The sequence below is a fragment of the Paramisgurnus dabryanus genome, chromosome 18 (genome assembly GCF_030506205.2).
Source record: "Paramisgurnus dabryanus chromosome 18, PD_genome_1.1, whole genome shotgun sequence".
Classification (NCBI taxonomy): domain Eukaryota; kingdom Metazoa; phylum Chordata; class Actinopteri; order Cypriniformes; family Cobitidae; genus Paramisgurnus; species Paramisgurnus dabryanus.
In genome coordinates, this window is record NC_133354.1 from 9,657,724 (window position 1) to 9,671,256 (window position 13,533).

General features: G+C 34.1%; 1 protein-coding gene across 1 annotated transcript in view; it reads right to left on the bottom strand.

The window, feature by feature from the left end:
- npdc1a (neural proliferation, differentiation and control, 1a) overlaps positions 1–13,533 on the bottom strand; it is a 37,261-nt gene continuing 23,728 nt past the window's right edge. The window contains exons 3-9 of the mRNA XM_065244107.2: positions 10,410–10,496; positions 9,297–9,464; positions 7,987–8,053; positions 5,244–5,325; positions 4,902–4,981; positions 4,166–4,265; positions 1–558 (exon numbers count right to left, since the gene is read on the bottom strand). Of these exons, the coding sequence (XP_065100179.1) occupies positions 487–558; positions 4,166–4,265; positions 4,902–4,981; positions 5,244–5,325; positions 7,987–8,053; positions 9,297–9,464; positions 10,410–10,496 (656 nt within the window). The 3' untranslated portion in view covers positions 1–486. The remainder of the gene's footprint in view (positions 559–4,165; positions 4,266–4,901; positions 4,982–5,243; positions 5,326–7,986; positions 8,054–9,296; positions 9,465–10,409; positions 10,497–13,533) is intronic.

Consider the following 13,533-nt stretch of genomic DNA (forward strand, 5'->3'; position numbering starts at 1 on the left):
TGTGATAGAGACCACTGTGTATTTGTTGGTTATACACAATTATCACACTACACAAAATGTAAAGAGGTGCTTTAAGAGGCAGCGTCACAAAAACACTGATTAAACAAAAAAATAAAACATCTAACTGAACGAGCTTTCTATAAAGATCCATAGCAAAACCCTAGAGAGGACTGAAATGTGTCATAAAAAGTGAAAGCAAGATGTGGAACAACAGTCAAGTTCCAGTTAGCACTCGTTCAGATTTCTGCATCTAAATGAAAAACTCTGAACTACTGCTGCATTCTGCTTTATTTTAATACAGATCTCTTTCTTCAATCGTTTAGGTATATTTCCTCTTCGCTTAGTTTTTAGGGGTGGAGTGAGAGGTGTTAACTGAGATTTTCCAGAATCAGGGAGTCACCCTATGGAGGAATGCTTTAGGTGTGTTAGGTGCGTATTGTAAAAGTATGCAGGTGTGTGTACTGTATGTGTGTGTGTGGATCCAGGTCACTTGTGATTTCTCTGGGAGTTTAAGGTGGAGTCATCAAACAAAGGGTTCTTCACCTCCATCTCTCCAGTCTACGAAAACAGGGAAAGAGACTAAATCAATTTCTATGCCGATATGGTTTATGTGTAACAACTGCAGCTTCACGATTGTTACATTTCTGCTGTTACTAAGCACTGATTATAGCTTAGTCAATTGCAATTTTATAAAGGATGCCCTTAATGAATCCATGACCCCTATTGTGTTTAATATATATTTTAGGACTGCAACTAGTGATTATTTTCATAATCGATTAATCAGGTGATCATTTTTTTTAATTTAATCAACTAATCGGATAAAAACTTCTCACACAGATTTTTCACTTATTATAGCTAAATAAGGCCTTAAATTAGGGTGTTAACTACTACAGTGTTTTACTAATATAATCTTTTTGATTTTTATATTTTAAGCCTTAAATTAAAAAAAACTTTGTGTAGCTTTTAAATAGTAAAGCACCTTTAAATGTCAAAATATAAGTGCTGGGCAAATATTAATCACAATAAATCGCATACAAAATAAAAGTGATTTTTTTGCATAATATATGTGTGTGTACTGTGTGTAATTATAATGTATAATTAACCACACACACATACATATATTAATTTAATTTTTTATTTATATATCATATACAATATATAAAACTATAAATAAATATATATATACACATGTAAACGTTTCTTAAATACATAGATAAATGTGTGTGTGTGTGTATATATACATAATATTACTAACAGCACACATATATACACACTCATATATTATGCAAAAAACAATTTTATTTTGTATGTGATTAATCGCGATTAATCTTTGATTAATTAAATTTTGATTTTAAATCTGATCATTTTAATCTTCAACTTTAGACCTTGATGAGCATTAACATTATTCGTTATTAACAAAATAAATAATCCACGTGATATGGATTGCCCTAAATGAATCCATGACCCCTATTGTGTTTAATACTGCATATATTTTAGGGCTGCAACTAGTGATTATTTTCATAATCGATTAATCAGGTGATCATTTTTTTCCAGATTAATCAACTAATCGGATAAAAACTTCTCACACAGATTTTTCACTTATTATAGCTAAATAAGGCCTTAAATTAGGGTGTTAACTACTACAGTGTTTTACTAATATAATCTTTTTGATTTTTATATTTTAAGCCTTAAATAAAAAAAAACTTTGTGTAGCTTTTAAATAGTAAAGCACCTTTAAATGTCAAAATATAAGTGCTGGGCAAATATTAATTACAATAAATCGCATACAAAATAAAAGTGATTTTTTTTGCATAATATATGTGTGTGTACTGTGTGTAATTATTATGTATAAATAACCACACACACATACATATATTAATTTATTTTTTTATTTATATATCATATAGAATATATAAAACTATAAATAAATATATATACACATGCAACGTTTCTTAAATACATAGATAAATGTGTGTGTATATATACATAATATTACTAACAGCACACATATATACACACTCAAATATTATGCAAAAAACACTTTTATTTTGTATGTGATTAATCGCGATTAATCTTTGATTAATTAAATTTTGATTTTAAATCTGATCATTTTAATCTTCAACTTTAGACCTTGATGAGCATTAACATTATTCGTTATTAACAAAATAAATAATCCACGTGATATGGATTGCCCTAAATGAATCCATGACCCCTATTGTGTTTAATACTGCATATATTTTAGGGCTGCAACTAGTGATTATTTTCATAATCGATTAATCAGGTGATCATTTTTTTCCAGATTAATCAACTAATCGGATAAAAACTTCTCACACAGATTTTCCACTTATTATAGCTAAATAAGGCCTTAAATTAGAGTGTTAACTACTACAGTGTTTTACTAATATAATCTTTTTGATTTTTATATTTTAAGCCTTAAATAAAAAAAAACTTTGTGTAGCTTTTAAATAGTAAAGCACCTTTAAATGTCAAAATATAAGTGCTGGGCAAATATTAATCACAATAAATCGCATACAAAATAAAAGTGATTTTTTTTGCATAATATATGTGTGTGTACTGTGTGTAATTATTATGTATAATTAACCACACACACATACATATATTAATTTAATTTTTTATTTATATATCATATACAATATATAAAACTATAAATAAATATATATATACACATGTAAACGTTTCTTAAATACATAGATAAATGTGTGTGTATATATATACATAATATTACTAACAGCACACATATATACACACTCATATATTATGCAAAAAACACTTTTATTTTGTATGTGATTAATCGCGATTAATCTTTGATTAATTAAATTTTGATTTTAAATCTGATCATTTTAATCTTCAACTTTAGACCTTGATGAGCATTAACATTATTCGTTATTAACAAAATAAATAATCCACATGATATGAAAGTGATACACTTGTGTTGTTACAGTAGGCTAATAAAAACTTGGATTTCCCCGTTACTTTAAAACAGATGCTGTGGTTCAATCCTATTATTATTATTATTATAAAAACCCACACACAATTAAACAAATACAAACTCACTTAAAGGACGAAATGAAACCTTTATTAACCAGCGTTCTTTTGCGCATTTCCTACCAACATTGTACTGTCAGGTTGCCAAATCCATGTAAAAAAAACAGCCTAATGGCCATACAAAACAAATCCAAAAGCATCCCAACGCCTATTCACAGTCCAAATACCAACGACTGATTAACCAAATCCTTTCATCTCTAATACGCAGAAAATCATCAACCTGCAGAAAAGTTTAAAACAGGCAGAGGACCTGGCAACGCTGCCTTACTTAACCAAGCTGGTTACACGGTGAGAAGAAAAAGCGCCTGATAAACGTGCAGCTCGCATTGTGTGAATAAAAAGTGCCTAACTTTAATTATAAGTGCACAGCTTGGCTGTATTAAGCGGACGTACTGTGCAAAGGTCTTTGGCCACCATGCCAGAATAAGAATTTGATGTTTTTGCAATGTTATAGTGATTCCCCTTCCACTTTAGCAATAGCTGGAAACTGCAGGATCTCTTAAACCTAAATAAAATTAAATCCTAATTTCTAATTTTAAAGAATTTACTTCATTCTGCTCCAAAACGCCCAAGATGTGTTTAGTGCCAAGAGAGGTCACACTATACACCAATCATGCCTAAAGAAGACCTGAAAATTTAATTTTACGTTTTTTGTACACATTTCCTGTATTTTCTGTTTGTATCTTAATAAAATCGATTGAAAAAATAAATATGCATGGACATTAAAACTTCTAAAACAACAAGTCTGGTGGTGGTGGCATAAGACTTTGCACAGAACTGTATATGAGGGTGGTGCGGGAGAATTTGACAGCATAGACCAACTAATCGATAAAGAAATTCGTTGACAATTTTTTTTATTATCGATTGGGTGTTGCAGCCCTAATATATTTTGGGGCTTAATCGACTACTGATTAACCGTATTCATTAATTAATATAAATTTTTGAGTCTTTTGTGTCTAAGAAACAATCAATTGTACAAGGAAAGGCCAAATAGGTGGTAAAGGGATTGAAGGGGGATAAGCGCTAGGATCAAACTACAATAGTAAGACAATGAAAGAGAATTAGAGAAAGTGTAAGAGGTGGTATAATGTCTACACACCGGTGCCAGTCCAGGACACTCATACACAGTGAAATCTCCCTCTTCATTCTCTTCATCTGATGTCGCTCCAGACTCTGAGATTTTAGGCTCTGATTTTTGTCTGTGGTCAAAAGGAAAGAAACACATTTAGATACACAAATTTCTTTTTTAGGTGATATTTTAAGCCTTTTCAAATTACCGTATAACACAGCCAGGAAAGGAAAGGGGAGGAGAGAGGGGAACGAGATCAGTAAAGGAGCAGATCAATACACTGCCACACATGAAGCTTTGGCTTCAACAAGACCCTCAATGAATTTCTATGAATCATTTTTGTAATTACGCTAATAATATCCAACACATTGTGGAATAAACAAATAAGAAAACAACAGTGATTGTGAAAATATTTATTTTTTAATAATCGGCTTGTACCAAACCATGGGCTTGTCCAACCTTTTTGTGAGCAAGGTCTACCACAATGGATAAAACAATCTGGAGGGCTTCTTTTTGATAGTCTACACAAAACTTTTTTGTTTTACTTGTTGTTTTATTTTATTTTACTTGTTGATATGTTTTAGTATTGTTTAAAATATTAACATATGTAAACCAAGCCAAGCTAATATAAAAAATATGTAATAAATAAATATTACAATTGAGACTATTAATAGATTGTGCTTTGGCGGGCACCTCATAGACTCTGTGGGGGCACCACGTTGGAGACCCCTGTACTAAACTATATATTACTATGCATCATGCTTACCTCTCCATTGACATCATTTGCTGTTTTTGATGCTGGTAATGATACATCTGAGCGCTGTGAGCCAAAGTATTATCCCCAGACTTGAACAAAGACAAAAAGTGTGAGAGAGAGAGAGAGAGAGAGAGAGAGAGAGAGAGAGAGAGAGAGAGAGAGAGAGAAAGAGAGAGAGGCTTTATAGTCTAATACACATTCCCTTCTAAACCTCTTAAATTCAAAACTATTCAAAGTAAAATACATTACAGCAGGTACTTTTTTGGAGATATATTACAAGTTTAAGGGAGCTCTTAACTGATGTTAACTAATAGTTAAGGGATTTTAAGACATAAATGTGAATCGGCTTACAGAGGGTTGATTATTATTGGCGCCCGTCGGCTGAAACGCAGGGTAGTCAATCTTCTGAGCCAGATAGGTTTCTTTCTGTGATCTGTAAAGAGCGATCGAAGATCAACAGGAAACACTGAGGTTAAGATTTCTACACATGTGACCTTTTTTGTGAAAACCTGACCCACAAATAGTAATTTTTTGTGATTTACTGTTTCTACATAAAATCATCCTACATAATGTAAAGAATATTCAAAATAAAATTCAAGCTAATTGAAGAATATTGACTGAGTAAGGCCATGTCAAAGATTTAAATCAATTTTATGCTCCTAAACTTATTAGATTATGACTATGAGACTTTAGCCTGCATGGATTTCATAGACAGAGTCACATACTCAGTACTGGCAAAAGTCTTAGGCCACCACCATCAGTTTTAGGGTGTTTTCACATATAGTTCACTATAAAAGAACCAAACCCAGTTCACTTAGAGGCTGTTTACACTTGGCATTAACATGCGTTTTCGTCGATCGGATCACAAGTGGACGACGTTAATGCCAGGTGTAAACGGTGTTTAAAACGTTTTGAGCTCGTCCACTTTCGACCACTTTCAACCACATCCAGAGGTAGTCGAAACCACTTTAGATTGGATCGCTTTGGAGTTGCGGAACGCATATGTGGTTGAATGTGTTTGAACAGCCACACGTGACCGCCTTCTCTTCACCCATTTATCTAATCTGAGGTATTAACACAAGTTTTACGTCTTTTTTTTACTTCTGGCATGAACATACTGTGAACAGCGCTATTTTTATAAAACTAAAGCGGCTGATCTCCGTAGTTTCGTTTTGAAAGCGTGTGAAAGTTGCTCGATCCTATTTCATCAATTGCGCTGAAAATTCAGAGAAAGCTTTTACATACACACGTACAAAACTCTGTGCAGCATGTTTACTTGCTAAACAAGCAGTGGACTCCGACATAATATTAGCTTGCGTCCATATAAACTCATAATTACTCCCGCTCGCGTTTGAATGACAGCAGAGAGATTCGACCATCTCAACAGACCACCCCCTCACAGTATTCAGGACAGAAGCGGTAGAAAGTGGACAAAAGAGACGGATTTAAATACCAGGTGTAAACGTAATGTGTCTCTCTCGTCCACTTATGATCCGATCAATGAAAACACATCTTAATACCAAGTGTAAACAGCCCCTTAAAGTGAACCAGAAAAGGAACTCGCCGAATGTGACCTCAGTCCTTTTGGTTTTCACAATATAGTGGACTCAAAAGAGGACCCAGTTCTTTTTTTAGTCCTCTTCAGAACCGAAGTGATCTCAGACCCTTTCTTGTTCACATCACAACTTCATAAGAACTCAGACCCCAGCTTTCTGTGCAGCAGTTTATTTTGATACAATATCAAAACCACACGCGAAACAGACCGGGACCTCATTGATTTCACATATAAAAAAGAAATCGAACCACAGAAGAACCCAAAAGCGAACCGTACACAGACCACCTCCAGACATGGTCTGAGTTCGGTTCGCTTTTGGGTCCTTTTAGGGGGGTCTGAGATCACTTGGTTTGTTCACATATACACCCTGAACTGCTCTGAAAGCATTTGGAGGGCTCCAACGAACTAGGTGTGAAAACACCCTTAATGTCCATATTTATATTTCAATCTATTTTATTAAGATACAAACAGAAAATACAGGAAATATGTACAAAAACTAAATGTCTTCTTTAGGCATCGTCTGTGTTTAGTGTGACCTCTATTGGCACTAAATACATCTTGAGCGTTTTTGAGCAGAATGAAGTAAAAAGACTAATTAGGATTTAATTTTATTTAGGTTTAAGAGATTTTGCAGTTTCCTGCTACTGCTAAAGTGAAAGGGGAGTTTACCCTAAAAACGTGACACATCAGTTTACATATTTATACAGTTTTTAATACTATACACATTTCCTGTATTTTCTGGATGTATTCTATTAAAAAGACTGAGAAACAATTATATATGATGATCACTATAATATTGCAAAAACAACAAATCTAATTCTGGCATGGTGGCCTAAGACTTTTGCACAGTAATTTCCAATAAATCTCCTTATGCTGTCATAATTTACTCACTTAACCATATATGTGAGCATGTGTGTCAATAGGAAACACTGAGGTTTAGATTACCACATGTGGGTATCTGGGTCTATGAAAACCCAGATTTTTTTGTGATTCACCATTTTGTTTTTACCTAAAAATCATCCAACATAATGTAAAAGAACATTTAGTGAAAATATAACCTTGCTATCTTTAATATTGACTTGAATATTGAATATTGAGTAAGATCATGTCAAAGATTAAAAACAAAAATGTGGAATTAAACTTTGATGCTTGTTATGCCTGGTTTTCACAGACAGGGTCACATATCGTCACCTTCCTAAACTAATTGCTTTTTTTAAAATTATTTAAGACCATAATGGTCTGTCAAAATAATAGATTTTTGTTAAAATGTTTTTTTTTTGCAAAGATTTCTAAATTTCTAAATGGCAGCTGCATCAAGAAGAACACAAATCTACTCAACCTCTGAAGCTAGTTCCATTTATTTGTGTTTTCGGAGAAACTTGAAAAAATGACTTAGGCAATTAGTTTAGGAAGGTGACAGACGATATATAAACAAACAACATTTAGATTTTTGGGCAAACTGTATGTTTTAACAACTAAACAATAGTTTGAACTGCAAATGGCCCAATCGCTGATAGGTAAGGAGGAGATTGATCTTACCGGACCCAGCAGACAGCAGCGAGGATGAATGCAATAGTCCCCAAAATGACGGTTAAGGAGATCATTACTGCTCATATTGAAACAAACACACACACAATAGGAAGAAAAAGGCTGATCAAAGCAAAGACATTTTGCATCAACAAAACAAGTTCATTCTGAGGCAGTTGCAAGGTTATGAGAAACAAACTTAATGGTATTTTAATGAGCATCAACCATGCAAATTGGTTTTGATAGAGGATAAAAGTGCTCTTACATTTAAGTACAAACCATAAATTATATTTAGTGGTCATGAATGATAAAACATCATATGATATGTCTGCAGTTATAATGGCATCTCTGTCTGGGATGTGGGCCAGCCGATCCAGATGATAAAATAAATGAAAGTTATGTTAACGTTATGTCTTCAGTTGAACTGAGGAAACTACTGTATGATCATTCAATTTCTTTAAAGGTTTAGTCAATTTTCTTCAAAAAAAAAAAAAAAAATCCAGATAATTTACTCACCAACATTTCATCCAAAAATGTTGATGTCTTTTTTTGTTCAGTCGAGAAGAAATTGTTTTTTTTAGGAAAACATTACAGAATTTTCTCATTTTAATGGACTTTAATGGACCCCAACACTTTTTTATATGCAGTTTAAAATTGCAGTTTCAAAAGCACTTTTAAAGCACAACTCCTCCAGTCGTGTGACGCGCCAGCATGACCTCACGTAATACGTCATCACATCAAGATGTCACGGATGACGTATCAAAACTACACCCCAGTGTTTGCAAGTGTGGAGAAAGAGGACCGTTCCGATGTTGTTGTATGTGGAATGATACTAATTAATGTCTTTGTGTCATTTTATTGTTTAAAATAGTCCGCAAATGTGCGTTTCATATACGTAACACGTGACCTTTTCACACCATTACGCAATTATATGAGCTCACGCTGGCGCGTCACAGGACGAGAAGTTGTGGTTTAAAAATCCATATTTTTTATTTTTCTTGTCAAAAATGACAATCATTTCGCTAGATAAGACCCTTATGCCTCGTTTGGGATCATTTAGAGTCCTTTGAAATTGCAATTTTGAACTGCATTAAAACTGTTAAGTGTTGGGGTCCATTAAAGTCCATTAAAATGAGAAAAATCCTGGAATGTTTTCCTCAAAAAACATAATTTCTTCTCGATTGAGCAAAGAAAGACATCAACATTTTGGATGACATGGTCTTGAGTATATTATTAAATTTAAACCTATAACTTTGGTGTTGCTGGCCCCACGCATTACTAATTGAACGACAGGATCAGACGAATAAACAATTTGTACGTACAGACTAGCATGCCGTCTCTGGAAGAATTTGGGCTGACGATTGGCCCATGACGGTTGGATGAGTCTGTGAGAGACTTTGGTGATTTCAGGGTCTGGGGTGTTGGTTTTGCAGAAGTGAAATGAGACCCATTGTTTGGTTTTGATTCTGATGGGTTTTGTGAATCTGAACCTGGAAAAAAAATACAAGTTATCTAACACAAAATGGTCAAACAATGAAGGAATACATTTACATTTTTGCATTTGGCAGACGCTTTTATCCAATGTGACTAAAAGTGCATTACAAGCCATATATATTTTATTGGCCTTTAAAGGAAAACAACACTGTTTTTCAATATATTACTATGTTCTTACATTAACTTAATTTAATTAATACATGCCTATCTTTTTTCAATGCTTTCACTTTTAACGCTTTGTTCAGCGCTTTGTAAATGTGTTGGCATTTAGCCTAGCCCCATTCATTCCTATGGCTCCAAACAAAAGTTTTATTTTGTGCCACCATACTTACTCATGTAAATACTCATGTAACAGTTTTTAAACAGGGAAAACATGGAAGTGTTTGGTGGCTAATAAATTCATCCCTGTTTGGAGCCATAGGAATGAATTGGGCTAGGCTAAATGCTAACACATTCACGACACGCTGTACAAAGATTAAAAGTGCACGCATTAAAAAAAAGATAGGTATGTATTAATTTGTCTAAGCTGAGGTAAGAAGAACATAGTAAAATATTGAATACCGGTGGTGTTTTCCTTTAAAGGGGTCAACCCATATTTTTTAAAGGTGCCCAAACTTATGCATTTTTTCATCAAACAGTCATAGTATCTCATGATCATACGAGTTTAATTTTCCACCCTCTCTTTGACCTTTAGGACAGAACTTAATGTAAAATTATTTTGTTTCTTTTATAGTGTTACTCCCCTTTGTTATGCAGTGTTTTTTCCATTGATAGCATGTAAGGCGTTAATGCTTTAGCCACACAAACCTACCATTATGAGTCACAGCATTAACGCAAACAACATTTACATTGAAACTAAAACTGCCACAGATGAGTGAGTAAGGTTGTTTACTATGAACACTATGCTGGCACGTTAACCGTTACTTCTAAAAACTTCTTACCTGATGGTTTGACTTTTGAGATTTGCTGCTTGGCGATGACAGAGGACAGAAAGTCGATTTCTTCGTCAACCTCAGTGCGAGACAATTCTTTACATAAGGAAAGAACAAAATTGGATATTCTTATGAAATCCATGATGAGTGGTGGCATTAGATGATACTTTGAAATATTTTAAATTGTTATGGTATGATTAAGATTTTTATATAAAATGACTCACAATAAAAAAAAAAACATAATATTTTGTTGCTACAAAATCATGTTAATTGTGTTAAATCATGACAATACACATTATCTTTCAATTAAAGCTGATATTAAAGAAAAATAAGTGCGATAAAACACAAAATAACGTGATATACAATATGCAATACGATTTGCATATTATTTGCAAATTATATAACCAACATACATGTAGGCCTGTCACGATAGCTACTTTTTGTAAGTCAGTTAATAGTTTCTTTGCATTTTCAGGTCATCTGATGCAAGTCACATAATTGTTATGTGTATGTATGTAGTATGGTATGTACTAAAACCTCAGAGAAACACCTCAATATGTGTCTGCTCCCAAGTATAAGACGCTTTCCTTGTCAATAACGTTTGGATCACAGTCCTTCATCTCTTTTGATTTAAAATAATGTACTATTACCTCTTAGAAACACCTCTACGTTGCTGCTCCTAAGTTTAAAGGGGATTTACGAGGCATTAATGTAGGGATGCACCGATACCACTTTTTTGGAATACGAGTACGAGTACTTGCATTTCAGTACTTGCCGATACCGATAACTTAATAAAAAACATGATTTAAATTTACAGGTAACAGCTTTAGTCATATAATTTAACAAAAAAACAAGGGACTAGTTTTCCAGTTTGTTGTAAACTCTGCCTCTTTGGACAACACAAGAGGCATTAACCCCTTACACGCCGCTCAAACATAGACATTTCTCAGACTGTGGTATTGATCCCTGGTATCGGGGGACTTTTAACGAGTACGAGTACTTTAGAAAATGTGGTATCGAGGCCGATACCTGATACCAGTATCGGTACCGGTGCATCCCTACATTAATGTTTGAATAAGACCCTTACGTCTCTTGTGGTTAAAAATAATGTCTAGTGCGATGGATGTGATAGTAGTAAACCTACTAACATCAGTTAACGTGACTTTACACGAGAGGAAAATCTATGTTTCAGTCGCATATCATTTATTAATGGAAACGCTGTCATTTCGAAATAGTCACTGTCACTGATTATATAATGACAATAAAATAGCATAATAATTTAAGTACACTGTTTCTAAGAATATTTTTAATAATATTAAGACAGTAAAATTAGAATGCAAGTACACACATTTAAAAACTATGGCAATATATCGCCTCTCCAAAAATGACCAAGGTCATGTTTATTATTCGATAAAGTAATTATCATGGTAGGCCTACATACATGTTGCTTTACATTCTTAATGCCGAAGTATGGTCCATTTTTTACAAGTGTGCAAGGGTTTCGCTTACAGTGCGCATGACTCAATTGTCGTCATCAGACGAGTGCGTGCACCACCAGATTTTTTAAACCCCAAGTACATTATACGTAAAGGTGCGCATACGCTTACAGGAGAATGTACTATGTAGCCCAACAAATCCATTGCATTTTGTCGCAATGCGCACGCGTCGAATGTGTGTACATGTACGAGTCAAATACACTATACTTTGCAAAGCTGTGCATTCGGCCCAGGCATGGGCCGGTAACGGGTTTCAAGGTATACCGAGGTTTTAAAGACTCAAGGTTTCAAAACCACTAACGATTTCTTTGATACCACTTCCAAGGTATGAGCTGTGTTTACACAAAAATAATTAAATCATCATGTAATTGATTTGATGTTTACATTTAATATATTACAAAAATATTTTTTGAAAGAATATTATAATTTAACGACTTCATTTTAACCTGGCATACATGTTGTATGTTGCTTAAAAATAAAAATTATTGTGTCCAGTTGAAAAGCTGTTTGTATACACAGACTTTTGAAAATAACACTTTTTTAGTGGCAATGGCAATACTGCAACATCATGAAACCGTGGTAGTTTTGTTTAAGGAAATCATACCATCAAAATCTCATACTGGCCCATGCCTATTTCAGCCGTGCGCGTACTTTCACACACACGTAAAAAACTGACTATACTCCATTTGGACTAACTTTTTGACTATAAGAAACTTTAAAATCAGTTATTACAATCTATAGCAGGGTTCCCTCACCTTAGTTAACTTCAAATTCAAGTACCTTTCAAGGACTTTCCAGGTCCAATACCCTCAAATTCAAGGACTAAATGTGGGGACACATTTCAAATGAGAGCAACGTTACATTGTGTTACCTTTTAAAGATACAATGTTTCAGATCCCTTTCGAGGGAACTCGCACGGCGTCACTGCGATGATACTTTGAGGACGCCTCCAAGAGTAAGTACATCTGAATGTGTATATCAAATTCAACCAATGGTAAGGGTTAACGGCAAAGACAAGTGTGAAGCGGGAGCCAGGAACTATATCGTTATCTGAAATATTGCCAAAGACGACGTTACAGGGATGCAGGAAGTATGACAAGGGAGACAACAGCGTTTCGTTCCCTTCTCAGGTTTTCATGTGTCAAACACAACTATGCAAAAAAGCATTTTGGTATGAATCAACATTCACATACAGAAGATATAAGCATTTAAAGCAAACAGTTTAGCATGTGTGAATTTTTATGATATTATCCTACACCACATAGGGAATAATATGGATTTTCCATAAAATAGATTCAAGCACTTTCAATGACCTGTATCTATGTATGTTTACTTTCAAAAACTTCCCAGGGCCTTGAATTCCCCCCCCAGATTCACAAACTTCCAAGGATTTCAAGGACCCGTGGGAACCCTGCTATAGTGATACATATACATCTGCAATACTTTGATATCTTGCAGCACTCCTTTAAAACTGTTTAAAGAATCTACTTTTTTGGACTTCTCACACAATAACAACATGTTTATGAAAACTCATGTAAAAAAAATCTATGAGACCAAAACAGTTGGAGGATTTAAGCCGTGTGTCCTGAGAGAGTGAGAGTGTGCCAGGGCGTTGTTTGTTTGACACGCTTAAAAAA